The sequence below is a fragment of the Salminus brasiliensis genome, chromosome 4, assembly GCF_030463535.1.
Source record: "Salminus brasiliensis chromosome 4, fSalBra1.hap2, whole genome shotgun sequence".
NCBI classification, from domain to species: Eukaryota; Metazoa; Chordata; class Actinopteri; order Characiformes; family Bryconidae; genus Salminus; species Salminus brasiliensis.
In genome coordinates this window covers 20,786,151-20,808,340 of record NC_132881.1, presented here as the reverse complement: position 1 = coordinate 20,808,340, position 22,190 = coordinate 20,786,151, and the positions used below count along the sequence as shown (strand labels likewise).

The 22,190-nt window shown below is 38.3% G+C and overlaps 1 protein-coding gene across 1 annotated transcript; it reads left to right on the top strand.

The window, feature by feature from the left end:
- The first annotated feature begins 1,969 nt into the window (after window positions 1–1,969).
- Window positions 1,970–20,506, top strand: ifngr1l (interferon gamma receptor 1-like). Its single transcript, XM_072677592.1, has 7 exons — window positions 1,970–2,252; window positions 13,624–13,741; window positions 14,488–14,663; window positions 15,545–15,681; window positions 16,199–16,367; window positions 16,583–16,713; window positions 17,364–20,506. The coding sequence occupies exons 1-7, from the start codon at window positions 2,183–2,185 to the stop codon at window positions 17,673–17,675; spliced, it is 1,113 nt and encodes a 370-aa protein (XP_072533693.1). The 5' UTR covers window positions 1,970–2,182; the 3' UTR covers window positions 17,676–20,506.
- The last annotated feature ends 1,684 nt before the right edge of the window (window positions 20,507–22,190 follow it).

The following is a 22,190-nucleotide window of genomic DNA, read 5'->3' as shown; positions in this document are numbered from 1 at the left end:
TGTATTTTTACACACACACACTTGTGTGGCTACAGTGAGGGTTTCAGCCAACAAACCCAGTTAGTACTAATGTAGAGAAGACCAAGGAAATGGTTGTTGACTTCAGGAAATCAAGACCGGACCACTCTCCGCTTAACATCAACGGCTCCTCTGTGGAGATCGTTAAGAGCACCAAGTTCCTTGGTGTCCACCTAGCGGAGAACCTCACCTGGTCCCTGAACACCAGCTCTACAGCCAAGAAAGCCCAACAGCGTCTCTACTTCCTCCGGAAGCTGAGAAAGGCCCGTCTCCCTCCACCCATCCTCACCCTCTTCTATAGGGGAACCATAGAGAGCATCCTAAGCAGCTGCATCACTGCCTGGTTTGGGACCTGCACAGCCTCTGACCGCAAGTCCCTCCAACGCATTGTGAGGACAGCTGAGAAGATCATCGGAGTCTCTCTCCCCTCCGTCATGGACATTTACACCACCCGCTGCATCCGCAAAGCAACCAGCATTGTGGATGACTCCACCCACCCTTCACACAGACTGTTCTCCCTCCTGCCCTCAGGAAGAAGGTACCGCAGCATCCGGTCCAACACGACCAGACTCTGCAATAGCTTCTTCCCCCAAGCCATCAGACTCCTCAACACAACTCAACTTCTGAACTGATATCTTTCTGGTACATGTACACTCTCCCTCTCTCTCTCTTTCCAACCATTTACCCCAGATAACATGGGAAGCATTTTTTGCACAAGCATTTGCACTAATAACTTTACTACCTCACTGGACTCTATTTATCGCACATTGCACAACTTGCACACTACAGTCATTATTTATTATCCTCTGTCTGTACTGTGTTGTCTGTCCGCACTTGTTTGTTTGTGTTGCACTTGTGTCTTGTATGCACTGTCTATGTTGCACCATGGTCCTGGAGGAACGTTGTTTCGTTTCACTGTGTACTCTGTATGTAGTTGAAATGACAATAAACCCACTTGACTTGACTTGACTTGACTTGACTTGTAGTGTGTACCCATTTAGATCAATAAATCTTACCACAGCTCACCAGAGGAACAGAGAGATCAAATGTTGTCTCAGGCAAAGAGTGAGCGGTATAAAGACCCCCAGCATTGGGTTATGGAACTGTGAAGTGATGGGGCACTAATTCAATACCTTCACAATCCCTGTAATTCAGACCTGATCATCCAACATCTGTACCTGACCTCACCAATGCTCTTGCTGCTGAAGGCAAACAAATCCTCACAGTAATGTTCCAACATCTACTGTAAACACTTTTTTATATATATAGAAGGTGCACATATTTGTCACTGTACATTGTACAGCAAAATGGGTCCTCCGCATTTAACCCATCTGTGGTAGTGAACACACACACACTAGTGCACTAGGGGCAGTGAGTACACACACACACCCAGAGCGGTGCGCAGCCAACTCCAGCGCCCGGGGAGCAGAGAGGGTAAGGGGCCTTGCTCAAGGGCCCAACAGTGGGCCCTTGAGCCACTGGCCCAACAGTGGCAGTTTACCAAGCCCGGGAATCGAACCCACAACCCTGTTATCGATAGCGCGGCGCTCTAACAGCTGAGCCACCACTTTCTAGATCATTAGAAAGTAGAGCATTAGAGTTGGTTACTGCATCAATATAATTAATAATTAATATTAATTATATTAATACTGTTGCTTTTATAAGAAACGTAGGAAGTCGTGTAGACAGGCGTCTGCACACTTTTCGACATATAGGCCCAATGTGTACAACAGTTAGTGTTTATTCCGTTATACTTCCAAACACACCTGAGCCAAGAATCAAGGGCAGAGAGAAGAAGCCAGAATCAAGTGTTTCGGGGGCAAAAAAAACGAAAAGGGAGATATGTCTGAACACTGGAATACAACCCGCACTTTTACGTGAACAAAGAATTCAGAAAACCGCTCTAGGCAGTATGTAAGTAGAGTGGGGAAGTCCGTGGATTTTGACGGGAAATTTCGCAGAAAGCTCCTCCCAGAAAGCAGCGACAGCACTCGACCACAGGGAGAAATGTGTAGCTGCTTCTGCTCTACTGATATGAACTGTTAGCCTGTGTTAGCACACACGGACCAGCCACAGCGTCGACATTTATGGGGAAAAGTTCCATGTAATTAGCCAAACAACTGTCGAAAGTGTCCGCAGATTTTGTTGAAACGTACCGGACACCATGTTTAAGTGGCCAAATGTCAGTGTATTTTTGTGTTTGTATGCTGGTTTAGCCCAAGTATCCAGTTTCGGTAAGTAAACATTGTTGGGAACTAACTATAGATAACTATCACTAGCTAGCTATTCCGAAAAAAGTCACGTAGCTAGCTAAGCTGTTTTGACAGCTTGGCTATCTTCAGTTACTGACTAGCTAGACATGTAGTCATCTTTCATGGGAACGTTGTTTTAACGCGTTATTTTGTTTGACCAGCATGCTAATGTTAGGTAGATAGCACTAGCTAACGAACAATAAGGGTTCTCGTTAGAGCCAGTAAACGGGGCCTATAACGGATAGCGTCGTAAGTGCTATGCTAGCTAACTAGCTAGAGAATGATTTTAGGGTGCACTCGCTTTCGGGTTCTTTGCCAGCTGTCAAACTCCGAACAGCAGAGAGCTTTACTAAAAATGTAGGACCCGAATATAAAACGAATAGATATATACATCATGTCAGTTAACGCGACGCAATATTGCCTCTCTTTATGGCTGAGTTGACGGAGAAGGCAGTATTGGTCTGGTTCAGTGTTTGCTGTCAAATGTACTACTAAAAATATAGCTAGCTAGTTAGCTAGCTGATAACAACAGTAAAGTCATTTTGGTATTGGAAACAAACCTTTGAAAATAAATTGTTCTATTATATGAATCATTTTTTAAATGATCGTTTATTAGTTTTGAAAGTCGTTCTGAAGCATTTGAAGAATGATCTGGTAGAAGCACGTCTAAACACCGTCCTTTTGAGGTAGAGAGTTTAGCCGCAGTATTTGTGATTAATTTTTTACAGTAACACTGTCTCTCACTAAAGCATTTGTTTCTCACTGTGAGTGTTGGTGGAAATAATTTTTTCCTTACAGATATTGTGGCGATTCCAGTGGCTATATCTTGCCACTATAGTGGTGTTGTGTTTCCTACGTATTCCTACTGTTCTTTTGGTGGCGTATCCACTGATACTTTTCAATGATGTTTAGGTTGGCAGATTGTAAGGGTCATGGCAAAACCAGCTTGTGCCACTTGAGGTAGTTCATTGTAAATTTTGAGGTGTGTTTAGGATTATTATTATTGTGTGGAAGCCATTATCTTTTCAGCTTCATGTTTTTTACTGGTGGTGTTGTGTGAGGTAATGTTTTGTGTAAGTTCAGTTGAAATCAGTTTAGAGTTTGATTTTTTTTTTGTTTGTTCTTATGTGTGGATGTGGGTTGAGTTACAAAGGTGAGTATGGTGTCAAGTGCTTGTGTGGGTTAAGTTGGGAGGGCATTGTATGGTGTCAAGTGCTTGTGTGGGTTAAGTTGGGAGGGCATTGTATGGTGTCAAGTGCTTGTGTGGGTTAAGTTGGGAGGGCATTGTATGGTGTCAAGTGCTTGTGTGGGTTAAGTTGGGAGGGCATTGTATGGTGTCGAACGGGCTGGTGTGGGTTAAGTTGGGAGGGCATTGTATGGTGTCAAACGGGCTGGTGTGGGTTAAGTTGGGAGGGCATTGTATGGTGTCGAACGGGCTGGTGTGGGTTAAGTTGGGAGGGCATTGTATGGTGTCAAGTGCTTGTGTGGGTTAAGTTGGGAGGGCATTGTATGGTGTCAAGTGCTTGTGTGGGTTAAGTTGGGAGGGCATTGTATGGTGTCGAACGGGCTGGTGTGGGTTAAGTTGGGAGGGCATTGTATGGTGTCGAACGGGCTGGTGTGGGTTAAGTTGGGAGGGCATTGTATGGTGTCAAACGGGCTGGTGTGGGTTAAGTTGGGAGGGCATTGTATGGTGTCGAACGGGCTGGTGTGGGTTAAGTTGGGAGGGCATTGTATGGTGACAAGTGCTTGTGTGGGTTAAGTTGGGAGGGCATTGTATGGTGTCAAGTGCTTGTGTGGGTTAAGTTGGGAGGGCATTGTATGGTGTCGAACGGGCTGGTGTGGGTTAAGTTGGGAGGGCATTGTATGGTGTCGAAGTTGGGAGTGCATCTTTTGGTGGAAAACAAGCTTTTGTGGGTTAAGGTCGGAGTGTGTCGTGTGGTGGCGAACGTGCTAGTGTGGTTTAAGTGGGATTTGTTTTCAAACAAATCTGTCCATTTCCACTTTGCAACCAAGATTGGTCTTTCTGTGATTGCACAATGTTTAAAGACCACTTCCCACCAGACATTAGAGCTAGATATAAATGCCACAGTTAGCTTTTATAAATGACATTTTTAGAGCTTTGACTGCCCTGATAGAAACGGCAACTACCTCTTATTTTATCCTAGTAATTAGGAAATTGTTTGAGAATTCAATCGTTTCACAAAAGATTATGTTGCACTTGGTTTTATTTTCACACTTGGTTTTGTTTTCACACTTAGCAAACCACAGTCACTCGTGAATTTGTGAGAGGCACTTGTGGCTGGAACATGAAAGTAAGGGCGGGTGCAAACCACTGTCTTCCTGTGATTGTTTTTCTGTTTGAATGTTGTGTTATTGGCTATGCCTAAACTAACAACTGCGGCCTACTTAGACAACGGCAGGAGGCAGGAGTATTTCTAAATGTGTTCACATAAACACTGCATGCTGGTACGTTTTTATGACAAATCTTTGAAGACTAGACAGTGGTCAGCAGTAGGCTGTATGTCAGTATTGATGCAGTCTAATAATGTTTAAAAAGTGGTACTTTATAAGGCAGAGGCAGCCACTTTTTAGTTTCAGACACAGCCATTCTGCTTTTAGTAAAGTACAACCAGCAGTGTTTTGCTGCCCCTCTAATATGCAGATTTTTATTTTTTTTTGTAGGGGGAGGACAGTAGCAGACTTCTTATAGTACGATAAATACCAAGGATGTCATGAACCCATCTAAGCATATTTTAATTGACAGATTATGAGCTATATAAGCCGGTCCACCCTATCCTTTTCTGTTCTGCACCACATTTATGCCATAGTCCTAGAGGTATCACACACAACCCACGCCTTACAGCTGTAATGGTGGGTGGTCCAATAGTGGTCTAAATATCTGTAATGTGAAGTATGTCACTGAGTGAAAAATTTACATCTTTTGATATTTGTTGTGCCAGTGCTTTGACTTTATTTAAAATAGCCCGCGGCACGGGTCATCATTAACGTTTCTGAATTCAGCCATGTTACTCCACTGCTGCGTTCTCTTCACTTGCTTCCTGTAGCTGCCCGCATCAGATTCAAAACCTTGATGCTGGCCTACAAAGCCAAGAACGGGATAGCCTCTCTGTACTTGATGGCAATGGTCAAAAGCCGTTCTGCACCAAGAGCCCTTCAAGCTTCAAGTACGGCTCGGCTTGACCCCGCCATCCCTCAAAATCCACGGAGGACAAGCATTCCAAGCTTTTTTCTGTCCTGGCACCAGTGTTATAGAACTTCCCCTCGTCGAAGTCGCTCGCTGTCTTCAAACGCAGACTGAAGACCCACCTCTTCCGATAATAGTATGATAGAGTATAATAGAGTGGTCACCTTATTGACTAGTGTCTTAAAACTTAAACTTAGAGGTATCTTTGAATTTTTAGCCTATTCAAGCTAGCTGAGGTTATCCTTGGGTAAATAGCAAAGCATTTTTGCTCTGGATAGAGTCTGCTAAATGCTAAAAGTTTTAAGGCTGTTTTAAGGCAGCGTACTGTGAGTGGAATGCTGCCTTAAGCATGTATAAACTACGCTCCCAGTACAACGCTAAAAGTATCGTTGGAACATTCTTTACTGCTTTTGGTTTGAACATAGACAGAACTGTGTGTGGAAAAGGTTGTGTATTCAAAAACACACATGTTCTAGAGCAATTGGAAAGTTATGTCTGCAGACTGCATGATAAACATTACACAGATATCTTAGTGCAGTGACCCAGAATCGCCTAAACATCTTCTGTTCTGGAGTTGTCTTGTTTTATTTAAATGTCAAATAAACATCTGCACAGTAATATTCATTGATTAAGTGAATATCTGCCGATACTATTATGGTTCTGAAATGATTGTGTTATCCCAACTAAATAATGCAGTGGGCAGTGGTGGCTCAGCGGTTAGAGCACCGGGATATCGATAACAGGGTTGTGGGTTCGAATTCCGGGCTCGGCAAGCTGCCACTGTTGGGCCCTTGAGCAAGGCCCTTTACCCTCTCTGCTCCCCGGGCGCTGGAGTTGGCTGCGCACCGCTCTGGGTGTGTGTGTGTACTCACTGCCCCTAACACGTGTGTGTGTGTGTGTGTGTGTGTGTGTGTGTGTGTGTGTGTGTGTGTGTGTGTGTGTGTGTGAGTGTGAGAGAGAGAGAGAGAGAGAGATTGTGTGTTCACTACCAGATGGGTTAAATGCGGAGGACACATTTCGCTGTACAGCGTACACTGTATAGTGACGAATACGTGCACCTTTACCTTTACCCTTTTAATGGAATAACTAAAGCTGAGAGATGAGGCAGCTTTCCAAAAAATGTCTTATGAATTAGTAAAACTGTCAGTCATGTCTAATCGCCATTCAGCTGTTTGTGTATAAAATGCAGTGATTATTGTAATTATCTCCAGCTATGGTAGTGTACAAACGCTTTATGGTCCTGACTGCTGCCTGTCTATAGATAACATCTCTATAGTCCAGCACAGACGTGAAAGTAGATTCCACCATTATCTTTTTACTGTGGTATGAAAAACCTAGAAAACCTTATTTTCCTCATTAGTGTATTCATATGGTGTCCATTGGCCTGTTACCCCAAATGCCTAAATGTTTATATTATATGACTAAGTCATATTAGTAGAGAAGTTATTTAGGATAGCATTTGTCATATTCACAATGGCAATGTGTTGAAAATTTTTAGTAAACACCATGAATATAGTTGTAAATGCCTGCAGAGTCTGCAGAACAGTACAAATAATATAGTATGCATTAAACCTTGTAGACCCTTGTAGAACACCTTTTAGTAATTTACAGTTTAAAGAAAATTACACACATGTCCAACGGCATTTTTTGGCACAATGGCACACCTTTAAAAATCACAAAGCTACTTGGACATTAAACATTTAGAGGTTTTTAATTTTCTAGACAGAATTGACAAAACTTGTGGTTCGGGTCATCTTTTCTGTCTTCAATGTGTTGGTAATGGCTAAATGCAGATTATGGCCAAATGAAATGCCAAAGGATTTTTAATTTCAAGATATGATCTTAGATTAGTCATATTTCTTTCGGGGTCAGATAGCTTTTTCTGCAAATGTGGCATATTGCCTCCTCCATAGATTTGTTGCCGTTGTTGAATTGAATAATGTCAACTCTGCGTTTATCTGTATGGGCACTACTTGGGCTGTAACAATAACCACACAATCACAATATCGCACTATTAACAAGCACACCATGGGGAATGGCAAGCAACCGCCACACAGCGGTGTTTGTTTTCTTCGTTTTGTAAGGTGGAGTCAACGGCATGTGCTCTGGTCACAAAACCAAACTCTGCGTCACCAGTTTAGACGAGGCACCGTGCAAAATTTGAGGTGAAACCTGCTCATTGCATGTCAAGTCAAGTCAAGTCAAGTAAAATTTATTTGTATAGCGCTTTTTACAACTGTTGTCGTCACAAAGCAGCTTTACATAATTAGTACTTAATAAAGAACATGTCAGCTATATGAGTAGACAAAACCAAGCACTCAAAGAGATGCTGGTAGTGAAGGACAGGATAAGCAAATGCGTCAGCACCAACAAAAAAAAGGGTTGTTGGACAGACAACAACCTTCTACCCTTCATACCCTAGAGAGCCCGAGCAGATCACTCCGAGCACCATCAGAGAGAGTTTGGTGTGGTTGGGCACTTTGTTAGCCTACTCAGGTCCTCTCTAAACCACACAAGGCTAACATGTTTTTCTTGGCGTGCAACGAGGATGAAACTTATTCAAGTTGTTTGTGACGAGACAGATATGCTTTTACTAGATTAGAAAAAAGGTGGCAATCCAAAATCCAACAGGTGGTCAAATCCGAAGCTGTGGGAACCACAACTGAAGGGCTGAGGCAAAATCAGAAAACGAGGAACAGGCAGAGGGGGCAAAAGAGTCTAAACATTAAAAAGGCTAGTACCCAAACCAAACAGAGCAAATTAACTAAAAATTAAAAAAAAAAAATCACAACAAATGAAAGCAATAAGTCAGAAAGCAGTGCTTTATATAATGAGGAAGGGTTTTCTTGAGTTAAATCCATATTACAATAATACAGCAGTAGATATCACATAACTGCGGTATTGCGATAATATAGTTAGCATCACAGCCCTCCTTTGCATTCCCACTGAGATCAGGATGCTGTGTTATTAAGGTAGCCAATTTGCAAATGGCAGGTCATTGTGTCAGGAATGTCCAGTTCCAGTCCTGGAGTCTTGGAAATGTGCAGTTTAATGTGTCTTTGTTCTAAGACTTATGTTGAACTTGAATATAAGTCTTATAAATATATAAATAATTGAGCCAGTAACTGCTAAGTTGGATCTCTCTGTACCATCACGTTTCACCAGGTAGTGTTTTTAGCCAAAAAGTTGTATATCCGTTCTCCCAGAATGAAGTCTGTCATAGTGTGTAGTGAATCAGAAAGAATGTGGAAGGATGTTAGGTTGCTGTTGAGCTTCCTCTTATTAGAAGGAAAAGGACTGTGTTGCAACTTGAATTTCTCACAGCTGCTCTTTTCACTTCTCCTTTAAGACGTCTTAAGAACAAGGATCTTAAGATCTTATTTACTGACGTGAGGGGGGGGGGGGTTCTTTAAAGGATCCCCTTAAGTGATAAACCACATGACATTGCTAAGAAAAAACTTTATTAAGAGTTTATGCATTTGTTGTTTTTGTGTAGTATTTGTATTAATTCATTTTGGTTTCATGGTTTAGGGTATTTTTATATTCTGAATATCTTTATAATAAAAGAGACGTCAGCTGGAGTAGTTAACATTTCAACAGATTCCCAGCCTCTAGTTTGGCAAAGATCATGTAATGCACATTTTTGTATTATTGACTCTTGGTTAGGAATCCTTCTTGGTAAAGGATGGTAACTGCGTGTGCGCCACGATATTGACAGAAGAAAAGATCATGGGCAGTAAGTGTCATGTGGCTATGCTGTCAGTTTCCCTTTTGTGCATAAAAAAGTATACAGGGCTTTTTGGAGGGCTTAACCTATAGCTTCCCAGTGAAGATCTGCAGATAAACAGTATTTTTCTCAACACTAAAGCCACTAGTAAATTTGTGCTGTCTGTTATATATAAATATTATGTTTTAAATTAAATATAAATAGTAAGGAATTAACATTTTAAAACAGCACAACTATCATTTCATTTTTTATTAAGTTTCCTTACTATTAGCCTTAGGCCTGTCTTACAGTTTAGTTCATTAAAATCATTTTAGAGATTACCACAAAGATGGACAGTGTTATGGTTGAAACATGGTTGAAGTGATCAGATCTCATTGGAACATCCATACCTACATTGCATTCCAAATTCTTATGCAAATTGTCAATGATTACATTTTTTTGACTAAACTCATGGATGGTATTGTGTTTCAGTACTCTTTTGATCAGTAATCTCAGATCTGAAGTAATCTCAGATGCCTGTGATAATTAGTTTGCAAGGTAAGCCCAATTAAAGGAAAATTACTTAAGGACATTTCAAATTATTAAGCAGGCCACAGGTTTCAAGCTATATGGGAAAGAAAAGGATCTCTGCTGCCAAAAAGCATCAAATAGTGAAAACATTAGAGATTTCACGAAAACTTAAACTTAAGTGTGATCATCGTACTGTAAAGAGATTTATTAAAGGCATAATGAGGAAGGTTCTGCCAGAAAAATTCATTGGATTAAGAGAGCAGCTGCTAAAATGCCTTTACAGGGCAGCAGGTATTTGAAACTGCTGGTTCCTCTGGAGTCCTGCAAACCTCAAGGTTCTTGCCACCCCTAACCAGTGCTTAAAAGCAGAAGCGGTTACAGTGGGCCCAGACATACATGAAGACTCATTTTCAAACAGTCTTGTTTACTACCTTGCATTACATTTGTGGTATACAGTATTACAGTTAGGCTGCCCAAACCTAGTAATGAGACTCTAAGTTATCTGATAAATGAGGCAAATGCACCACAGCACTACAACCTAGCCTGGTGGTTAACAGTTAGTATAGGTGTTAACGGGGTCCTGTGTGTCTCTGAGATGTGTTGTGATCCAATCACTTGTTAGCTAGCTAAATCTATAAGTGTTGTTATTCTAATTAAGTGTGTGTAACCAGACAGCCACATTTCAGTCTTGCTGTGTTTTTTTTTTTTTTTAAGATCTGTGGTAAATTAGTTTTAAATTAGTCTTTTGGGGGCAAATCAAATGTGACCTGACGCAGGCCTGATATTTCATACATTCGCTCTAAGAATGTAGCTGAGAAGTAGTTAATAGAATGAGAAATATGTAAAACATTATACCAGTGAATAAATGCAGCATAAAGGTTAAAGATAAAGGTCTTAAAAGAGCCATGAAGGAACCATGTATGTGCCCCAAAACATATAGATGCTTATTTGTAGCTTATTCATGCCCCAGTTTTTTAGTCCAGCTCTGTGGTCTTTTGTCTTTCGAACATGCTGGAGGTTTGTCATAGTAAACCATGCATGTTTCTCCCCCACCCACTGCCTGGCCCTCATCTTTGGCTTCAGCACTTGTACCCATGAGACAAACAAAATTTCCTTTCTCTAGTTAAAGAAACCATCACGGAGTTATTGTGATGTGATGTTTATAGTTTATAGAAATTTAATGGACTGCAAGTTTACTTTACTAAATCAATAACCATCAAAAAGGGTATTCTTATAATTGTGAATAGGATAATTTATTTCTGCTAAAATGTAAGACGCTTATGGCAAAAGCTGATTGGTTGTTTTCTGCAGTGGGGATATGATTTTGAGTCAGTCTTCCTGTGTAGATTTTTATCAGGCTGTGTAACTATTTCCATTTTCCAATCGTAACAAACTCTATCTGCCAGTGCAAGTTCATTTCACATTATGAACGTATGCGGCTTAAATGGACACATTTGAGAACTTTTAAGTAGGGCTGGCCTGATGGTTATAATATTTGTTTGTTGCATTGGAATTTGTTATTAAACTGCAATGCCTTTTAACAGCGTACATGTATTGTTTAATATATAAAAATGTAATGACTTTGACCTGTCTGTGAACGCCTTCTGATATTTACCTACATCAGGTCTAAGAGGAGGGAACGTTAACCAATAGTGTAGTAGCATGTTTACCCTCCCCCTCCCACCACTCACCATTATTGAGCACAAAAAGACTAAAAAAAAGTCACCAGCTCTGCTACCAGCTGCACATACAGACACAAATAAATATGACAGAACTACTTGTACAACACCCCCCCCCCCCCCCCCCTTCCTAACCCCTCCACCCATCCTTCATGTGTGTCCTGTGCGATATGTATATCAACCTCCTTCAGTGTTGCAGGAAAAGTCCTCCACAACTCCTCCAGCCTGGTGTCCATGTTGGTTGTGATCCAGGTGTAGTTTGATGCATAATCATATCCCATCTGCATGTCCTCTATCAGCAGTGCTTGTTAGTTTGAACGTCAAGGTCGTTTGCTGGGCAGCCATTACTTACTGTAACACTTTAATTGTTTGGCATCACTTGCATTTTTTTCACAGTGGATTTCAGTGCATTTGTGCCATCACAGGTATTCTTGGTATTCATCGTTGTTTGCCATTGTATTCCGGTACCTCTTTGAAAACACCAATGAATATTCAAAGACTGGATACTGCTGTTTAGGTCAGCTAGAATTGTATTTCATGAGTTTATATAATGTTTTCAAGATGCCAACATTCCATATTTCTGTTTCTCCTGGATTTAACTTTGTCTTACTACTCTTCCCAGAATTCACCCCTAGTTCCCAGTGTTCTTTCGCAATGGCTTGTGTTTGGGAACAGTTAACCACACATTGAACTGCCAAGGCAAAAAAAAGTGTTCTTTTTGTTTAGTTGGCTGAGCTACTCTGTGATCTTCCTTTTTTGGAGCTTACCATGCAATCGCGGATCCACATATCTTGCTTTACAGGATTCTGACTGAGAAACAATTAGTATAAAGTATTTTGTTGTTATATATGGTAATTCCATTTAACACATCTGAAGCATTTATACATGAAGAGTTGTTTTATTTATTGTGCTATATATGGAGCAAGAATGTACAGCGCCCTCTACAATTATTGGCCCCACTAACATTTTTTTTTGCAAAAAGAGAAAAATACAAGCTTTTAATTAATGTGTGTTTTTTTTCAGTGGGAAAAAATTCCACATTAAAAAATATTTATTTTATATGAATTCATGTTTGCCAAAATTATTGGCACCCCTGATTTTAATACTTTGTACAACCCCCTTTTACTTACAAGACAGCACTTAATCTTCTATAACATTTCACATGATGGAAGAATACAGAGAGAGGAATCTTTGACCATTCCTCACCTATACACTTTCCTCTTCCCATAGCCTCACCGATCCTGCCCCATTGCCTCACTGTGGGCATGAGGTGCTTTTCCGCATACTCATCTTCTGTGTTATGCCAGACCCACTTAGCGTGTTTGTGGTCAAAAAGCTCTATCTTGATCTCATCTGACCAAAGCACAGGGTCCCAGTTGAAGTCCCAGTACGTTTACATTTATGCTTGTAAGTAAAGAAAAGGCTTTTTCCTTGCATGCCTCCCAAACAACTTGTTGGCATCTAGATAAAGCCTGATGGTTATGGAGACTTGGTGACCTCAAGATGCTACTGTTTGTTTAATGCAATTCTCTAACAGTAAGCTTTAGAGAACTTTTTACTTCCCTTACCATTCTTCTCACTGTGCGTGGCGGCAGGATAAACTTGCGTCCTCGTCCAGGCTTGTTTGCCACTGTTCCAGTTGTTTAATCTTCTTGACTGAAGACATAGTCAGGTGTAGGAGAGTGGCTGTTTTCTTTTAGCCATTGCATGACTCATGAAGGTTGACACACATCTGCCTTACTTGAATGGTGTGTTCTCTTGTCTTTCCCATGTTGGAGAGTGGATAAGATAAATAGACCTTCGTGTCGAATCATATTTATACCACAGAGATACAGGAAGTGGTGAGTTACTAATTAATGATTCTTATATTCCCTGATCAACTTTATAAACTACAGTAGAAATGACAGAAATGCTTCAATTACATTTACTTTGCCAATAGATAATAGTGCCAATAGTTATTCTCTTCTCTTAGTTTTGAGCATGCGGGTAAATGCTCCGAAACAGCCAGTGGCCAGGCTATCGGTAAAGCAGAATGTTTCTACTGTTGTATACTGGCAGTTGTAACTTGCAAGTCCAAAGTGTCAAGGGAGTGAGTTTGGTCAGCACGGTTTTGGCAGCATGATCATCTTCAAATGTGAAACATTTCCACTCTAGAATTTTAAACTGCTTTTTTAGTTTCAGGGAATTGTCTTATAGTTGGACTATTAACATTTTATTCCCTTTGTTCCACAGTTTCTCCTCTAACTGACATCAATGTGAGATGTCACAATTTTGAAAACATTGTTTACTGGAACTACGGTGACCCACAGCTACAGCCGGAATTCACCGTAACAATCAAAAGCTACTTAAGGTATGTAAGTTCACTAATTAGGTCTTGTATGTGCACGTGCACATGTAACACGAAGTTCATTCTCTACTGCAATGACTAAGATCTTGACTAGCTGAGTTTCATGCATATAGAAAAATGTAATATAGCAGTAATACAAAGCCAGAAATAACCGCGTTCACAAACTTTGTAACCATACTTGCAAATAAATAGGCACGGCAAACTAAACCTTTTTAATTCGAGACATAAACGCTGTTAATTAAGCAGTTATTTTGTCATGTACATTTTATAGAAGGTGTAATGTCATGATTTCTAATGAGTGTTTTTCAATACATCAATCCAAATAGAGAGCTGCAAACATCAAATTAAAATAAAATTTGTCTTGATTCAACCACATTATAGTGAGCTATAAAAAAGATGTAAATGGTAGCAAAATAGAAACGCTTTAAATATGATTGTTGTTTTGTAATTGTTTGTATTGTGAATGTACAGAAGTAAATATTTATAAAAAAAAAACATTTGCTTTGAGACTTCTATTGTTTGTAGTATTTATTTTTGCTAACATTTAACCAATCTACATGCAATCCGTGCATCACTATTAACATGAATTATTAAAAAATTGTTAAAATAAATAGCAATGAATCTATTTTAATTTAGAAAGGATCAAAAGATTCATTAGTACAAATCAGTGGGAAACCTATTCTCACTGTTATCACATTAAATTTGATCATAATTATTGATGAGGTTGACCAGGTCTTCTATGTTTGCAGAGGCCCACAGCCCGATTTGAAGACCACCCAGACCTACCTGAATATTAGCAACTATACTCTGGACCCTTCAGATGTTTACTTTGTATATGTGAAGGCTCAGCTGAAAGGCTCTGAAGACTACAATGCTTCTGAAATCATTTTCACATACAACCAAGACTCCCCTCTGGGTATAAAATGTAAGTGAAAATCTTGAGTACTTTAATAACAGCAGTAAATAACTGTTTTCCTTGGGTCAGTCCTGGGAACCACAGTCTCTTCTCAAATTTGTGTTTTCCCTACCCTACTGACCCAGCACACCAGGAGCATGTTAATTAGTTACTCAGGTGTGCTTAATTAAGGGAAAGCTAAAAAAAAGTGGTCAAATATGGTGTGAACTTTGGATACATCTGATTTGGGATTTGATTGTTTTCTTGGTGAAGCAAAGTTTATTAAAGGTTATAATTAGCAGTATATTAAATTAACACATTCATTTGTCTTGTGCAGCTTGTGCTTTTTGTAGCATTTCAACTTTAACAATTTTATGATGATATACATGCATATTGTTATCTTTAGTGTTCCGTGTCAGCTAAAGCTGTATGTCAAAAGTCAAGACTTCTTTTTGACCTTCATTTTATTATTTGTTGTAAGTTTTAATAGTTTTGCACTATGTAAATGTTTAATTCAGTTGAGTAATAATAACTGCAGTGTCCTCCATAATGTTTGAGATGATGGAAACATTTCTGTATTTGGCTCTGCTCTCCACAGTTTTAAATTTTTTTCTTAAACAATTTAGATACACACTTTCAGATTTGAACAAAGGTTATTTTTATACATTTTAAGGCACCGTAATGTTTGGGGAAATAGGGCTTCACATGTGTTTGATTCCTTAGGAGTGACTGTAATGGCCTGATTAGTGCAGGAAAAAAGAGCAGCTTTCAGCATCTAGACTTGATTCTGTGCTTTTCACCTTTGGAGTCTGCTTTTAGTATTTAAGAGCCTACAGACTTTTGGATGAAAGGTATTGTGGATGAATGAGGTCATTTGATATTTTAACTGAATTGTTTACCTTTTACTCTAGGTATGGTGGATTTTCCGAGTGTAAATGTTTCAGTCTTGCAACATACAATTGAAGTCGCCTTTGAACACCCCTATGATGTCTATGACATTGAGACTCAGAGTGATGATGTGTTCAAATACACAGTCAAATGTAATGAGGTAAGATAATATAATGCAATTAAAGAAGAACTGGAAGTCAAGATCAAAATGTGTTCTATAGTGAATCGAAAGACCCTTCTCTCAGAACTTCTGATGCACGTTTGTCTAATTTTAAAAAATGCCACATTTGCAAACCGGAAAAAAAAAAAAAAAAAGATTTGCGTGTTTAAAGATTACATTTTCCTAAGACAGGGAGTATTTGGTTTGCCTTGTTGTAGTTTCAGTGTTTTTCCTCCTCTGGGTCATGTGTGAGCGCTAGTGTGAAAGATGTTTAGAAAGAGTTCTCTGCTGCCCTCTACAGGGATATGATCATATGCATTCTTTATTGAAGACTGAGTGTTTATTTGTTTGGTTGAAACAAAATTGATTTGGTCCTTTGTTATTAGGTTATAAGGTTTAACAGGGGCTGGTTTTTACTAATGATTGATTGAAAAAACACACACATTGCATATTTTAATTGACCTTTTTTTCTTCATTTTTTTTTGTAATTGACATTTAAAATTTTCTTCTGCAACAGACAGCGTGTGGCAAATATGAGTGTACAGAATCATGCACAGCAGTTATACCCATTCCTGAAAGTCTTTATGAGAGCTGCTTCTATCTACATTTCAATGGGGTTGTCAACAGCATACCTTTTGAAGGTTTAAAAGAAGTTTGCAGTCTTCCTAAGAAGGACCCTACATTGGGTAAGATAGCTTTATTATCTTGTGCTTTCAGAGAAGTTGTTTTAGCCAAAGTCAGCTATATTCACTTCAAAAAACTAAACTAAATTATGATATAGATCAGTAATATTGCAAAGAGGTTTTTTTTTTTTTTTTACAAAAAAAAAAATATATATTTCAAGTCATTTTTCAAGTTTATATTTATATTAAGGTTTTAAATGTATGCGTTTGTTTTGCAGGCATACCTCTTATAACTGGCATAGTATGTGCTGCAGTTGTCCTCCTGCTGTTGTTGATAGGAGTTGGAGTAGAGATTTACAAGAAAGTGACTGGATCTGATTCCCAAAGAGCAATCATCTCCAAACTTCTGGTAGGCTGTATACAGATTATGTCAGTTTACTTAATTTGATTGCCCAGCTGTACTGGACATTATTCCAGTAACAACAAGATTCTACCATGCCAAGACTATGCTTTTATTATGAAAGCAGAAAAGCTGTTGAAACAGAGTTGAAACGGTCTTGCTTTTAAAGGTGCTTGAGTATCAAAGCAAGAGTCTGTATCTAGTTGTTGTTATATTTTTATCTATTAATTATTATGCTAGTCATTGTTCTTATTAAGAACATATTTTAAGACCTGTGGCCACACATGTAGGTTTAGACTGTATATAAAATAGGGAGCTTTCCTGTTTAGTGACAGACACCAATCAGAAACAAGTTAACAGTCTGTCACAAAGACACATGAAATCTTGATAACTAAAATACTGTTGATTTAATAATTATATATGAAATATATGCTTTTTACATTGAGGAATCAATGATTTTTAAGATGTCCAAAATATTGTTGGGCTGCTCTGGGTGCATTCTGATGTAAATCTCCAAACTTAATGTGTTTTTGTAGTTATACTTTGTTTAAACACATTTGTAGTTGCGTGTACTTTTACTATGTTCTTTATTTTTTTTGTTGTTGTTGTTTGTTTTATTTTGCCAAAACTAACTTGACGCACTGTGCTGCCTCCTGCAGGGCATGGTGAGTTCCGATCCTTCCGTCATTGAGCCTGAGCGTCCAGATTTGTCCGAGGTGAGGTCTGTAAGTCACACTCCTCTGCTGGTCACCCCAGAATACGACATTTCCACACCCACCCCCAACTCCCCTGAAGAGGTGACTCACCTGCCTATCCAGTCCATTACTGACTTTGAGTTCCCAGGGGAGGAAGAAGAGCAGAAAGGCAGTGAGGAAGACAACGATTTTGTCTTTAGCAATGAGGGGTATGACCGCAAGAAATTTCCTTTTGAGATGAGCCCTGGAGACATAGTGGAGGCATATCGTCCATAAAAAAAACAAAGAGGGGCTCTGGGTCTCAGAGTTGTTTTAAGGTGAAGCTGCCCAAGCAAGACGTTGATCCAGTTGAATCCAGTTCAGGCACTGCAGTCTTTATGAGACTGTTCAGACAGCCTAAGTAAGGCTTCCTTATACAGTAGCTTAAGAATCATCACTGCTTTCATTGCAATAGGACTATTCACTAAAACTAATATTGTATTGTAATTCTTAGGCAGACATTAATAGAAATACAATTACTTGGTAATTAGTAATTCTGTCCCTTTTGTCCAGTACCTGTCAAGTGTCCTTGCCGCATATTTTTTTTGTTCTTTGCAAGCTAAAATGCAGGCATGGAGAAACAGTGGCGTCCATAAATATTGATTCTTTTTTAAACTAGCTGTTGTATTGAGAGACCAACGACAGTGGTATTTCATGTATTCTCATATATAGCCTATTTCAGTAATAAGCATACCCTATTAGTGATTGGAAGCTTTTCTTGTGCTGTTACTTTAATATGATTTTGCCTTTTATTACATACTGCATGAAATACAGCCTGCCTAATTTCTAAATCATGATACCGAAAATTGGAAATGATCAAGTGGTCAAGTATCTGTTCTATAGAGAGACTGAAACGGAGAGAATCCAACTTGGATGGCAAGTTCAAATCAAGTCAGATGTTGTTAAATGTGTAAAAGGGCCATTTTTCAAGCAAAGAGGAATGCCTGAACCAGGTTAAATTGGATAGATTGTTACTACTTTTTAATAGAACAAACCTTGCTTTTTAACATTATTTCAACTTAAGTTTCCTTTTTAATATTTCATCTTTATTATGTCTTTGGAACCATTCTTGTTGAAGGAAGCAGAAAATCTTAAACTCTGAGTGTTTGACAGTTTGATTGCAAACCATGAATTGATTACTGCAATTAGTCAGCCACCAGGGATGATAAATATAGTTTTAGAAGGCTATTTCGAAAATGATCACCCCTGATCCTGGAGATTTACCTTGTATCTAAAATGCGACCATTGATGCAGCTCCACACCACCTACTCATTTTAACACATTGCCTATAGGTGTTTTTATTATTTTTTTTGGTATGATAACCTAGACAAAGGATATCACGGTTTAACAGTGTGACAGTATTCAGCAATTTATAATAATTAAAAAAAAAACATGCAAAGTTAGTAAAATTAAAGGACAAAAATAAAAAACAAACATCACCACTCATTTTTTTCCAGTATATTATATGAAAGTTACCCTTTAGGATGAGATTTTAAGCGTAGAATACCTTTTGAAGAAAAAAAATAAAAAGGTTTAGTCCCTTTCCACATTTAAATGGTAGCCTAATTTATTTGATTTACTTTATTTTTGTAGGCTACTGTGTTTAACACTTGGGGAAATTCCTTACAGTTGCAGGAAAAATATTGAACAAAATTCTTGCATCATTTTTGAGTACTTTCCTGCTTCTTGAAAGGGTAGGTCTACAACAGCTTCATAAAAACATGATTGTTAAGTATATTTTTCAGAATAATTTTTTAACAAATGCTAATGAGCCTAATGATATCCCATTATCAGCAGAGAGTAAGCCTAAGTTATACCATATACCAGAGCCAGTTTACTGACTAGCAGTGCAGCATGTTTTACATGTGTGCATCTACATGTGTAGATCCAGAGCTGAACATGTGCTTCACACAACGTGTGGAGAAACGTGACAAAGGAGCTCTAGAGCGTTGCAGCACGCGTCAAAAGTGATAATGTCTCTGTTAAAATAGGATGAGAACATCTGTAAAACTGACTATTAGACTGTTAAGCTCTGGAGGGTGGTAGATGTCCAGGACCAGGTATTGACTTAGTCTTCTTGATTCCAGTTGCCTTTAAAAGACGTTTGTTGCACCTTAAGTAGAAATACTTTGACTGAACCTGATGGCTAGCTTTTGCCATAAGTGATAAATGTAAAATAATGAGCAAATCAAATCCCAGAAAGAAGTGTTGGCAAGAACTCCTCCACGCTCAGCAGATGATCCTGTATTTTCCTGTGTCAAAACATTTGTAGCCAAACACTGACTTTGTTGCATCATTGTACAGCTCAATGGAATGCATTAATAACTGCCTTTCAACACAGACCCTGTATAATCAAGATTTACATGCAGTTCATTTATTACGCTTTCAGCTGTTGTGTGAAATGTTACACTGTGACCGCATTACGAAAACATTCTCCATTGTGTACTGTGTGCCTTTCCAAAGTTTACTGCTTTTTACTCTCAGCCGTCCGTTCATTTCTGCTCTACAAGGAACCTGGTAAAATTCACTGCAGGACTTGTGGCCATATAATTCAGCTGGATATGTGATGGCTAGATACTTGAGCACTTTTGCATGTTGCACATTTTGGCATATAAGATTTTTATTAAGAGAGATGATGTTGCTGTGCTGTTTTTAGTTTTCTTTTGTTTGTTTTTTTGTTTTTGTCTTGTTGTTATGGGTATTTTTGTACTACCAGGGCCCAGTATGAATCTTCTTCTTCCAGCTGTTTTTGACAACACTGTTACTTAATGATGGTCATTGACTGGCTACCAGACCAGCGTAGCTAGACAATTCAAGAATTTGTTTAAGTTGCCATGAAAGTCACAATCAGTGTTTTTTTGTTTGTTTGTTTGTTTGTTTGTTGTTGTTTTCTTTTTTTTTTTCTTTTTTTTTTTCTGATATTGTGGTAGGGCACTGCCAAGCTTAATCAAAACCAAGTGCCATCCCGGTCACATAAGTCTGTCTGGCACAGTGCAGTTCTTGAAATGTGTACTTCTTTCAGTGACTTATACCGTTCACTCTGCTGGCTGAAATAAACCTGTCCTATACTTCTGTGTCTGTGCATTTGCCAGAACTTAATCTTTACTAATTATTTTTTGATGGACAGTGTCCATGATCCTCAAGCATTATTTTTGTAGTGTTTTTTTTTTATTTTTTTATAAATGGTATTTTATAATGGTATTTAAAAGTATTATTATTTTTTTTTTTACATAATTCTTTAGTTTTAATTCTTATAATGTACGTTCATTCTACCCAAGAAAAAGATCCATTCAAAAAATATTGAAAGACTCATGTTGCTATGACATCCATGTCCATGATGATTGTATAGAAGAGAAGAGCTCTTAAGTCCACCTCAATCTAAATAAACATATTAGTTTCTCAATTGTCTCTATTAAAATATTCATTTAAATAATGAATTAAACAAGGACACGCAGTGTTTGGATGTCAGCAAGATTTTAAATGATCTTCAGCTTTGGATGACTAAAAAGCCCATCTTGTTTCATTTCAAAAGTGGAACATCTTTTTAACAACAAATACACCTTTTAAAGATTTTGTTTATTAACAAACATTTAAACGGGGAACAATTATTAATAATTTTTCAATCTATGAATTTAGGCTTGGGCTGTCCCCTCCAGTAATCAGTTAGCTGAATGATCATAGTGCTATTTATCAACTAAGATTACCAGTTTTGGTTTTGTTTTTAATAATGGATTCACTTGTTTCCAAAGTTGTAGATGTTGGATGTTTAGTATGGTCTTGTTTTTTAATTTGTGCTTTAGAGGAAACCATAAAACAGATGCAGCGTCAACAAAACTAATCCTTTATGTAGGTGCACTTCAAAATATAAAAATAACTCCATAAACATAAGGTTTACTGTTTGATAGCCACTTAAAAATGACTTGATAATATATGTAAATGTAAAATATTTATAATGGTTAAGAAAAAGGAGAACCAGAAAGGTGTCTAAGCTAATAAGTAGCAGCTCAAACTGTCCACAGAGAAGAAGAAGAAGAAGCCATCTTTTAAAATGGAAACTAAATCCAAATCACTGTGTCATTGTGATCAGTGAGATCATTCTTTTCCTCGTTAATGTCTTATGTCTTGGGAATATTAATCATATTTACATCCCAGAATGCTGAAAACATATTTCTTGATGAAACCACCTTTTAAAAACATTTTTAAAAGCTGTTTGACAACTCCACATACATGGTCAAAACTATTGGCACCCCTGCATTTCTTAGAGAAATATGTTGCATATACAAATGCTTTGATATTCACTTGTTTCACATTTCACATTTCTTTTGTTTGCTTTGAAACATCACAAAAAGCTAAAGAACAAAAAGTGAAATTTGATGTAATTCTGCACCAAACTTCAAAAATGCACTTAAGAAATAACAAACAAATAAGAAATAATTGAATCGTGTCACACAATCAATCATGTGACACTTCTTTCATTTGTATGTGTGGTAAGAAAGATGCTGGCAATATAGTCACATGTTCAACCAGTTTAAGTGGAGAAAAGTTCATGCACTCTTTTTGTATGTGTACCACACTAAGTATGGAGGAAAAAAATAAGATCAAAACCCTGTAAAAGTGTGTGAGAACCAAAATGTTATGGACAATCTCAAGGCTACAAGTCCATCTCCAGAGATCTTAATATTTCTGGGTCCACTGTGTGCAACATCTTTAAGTTTGGTAAAGCATGTCACTGAAAATAAGGTGAGGCCTTCA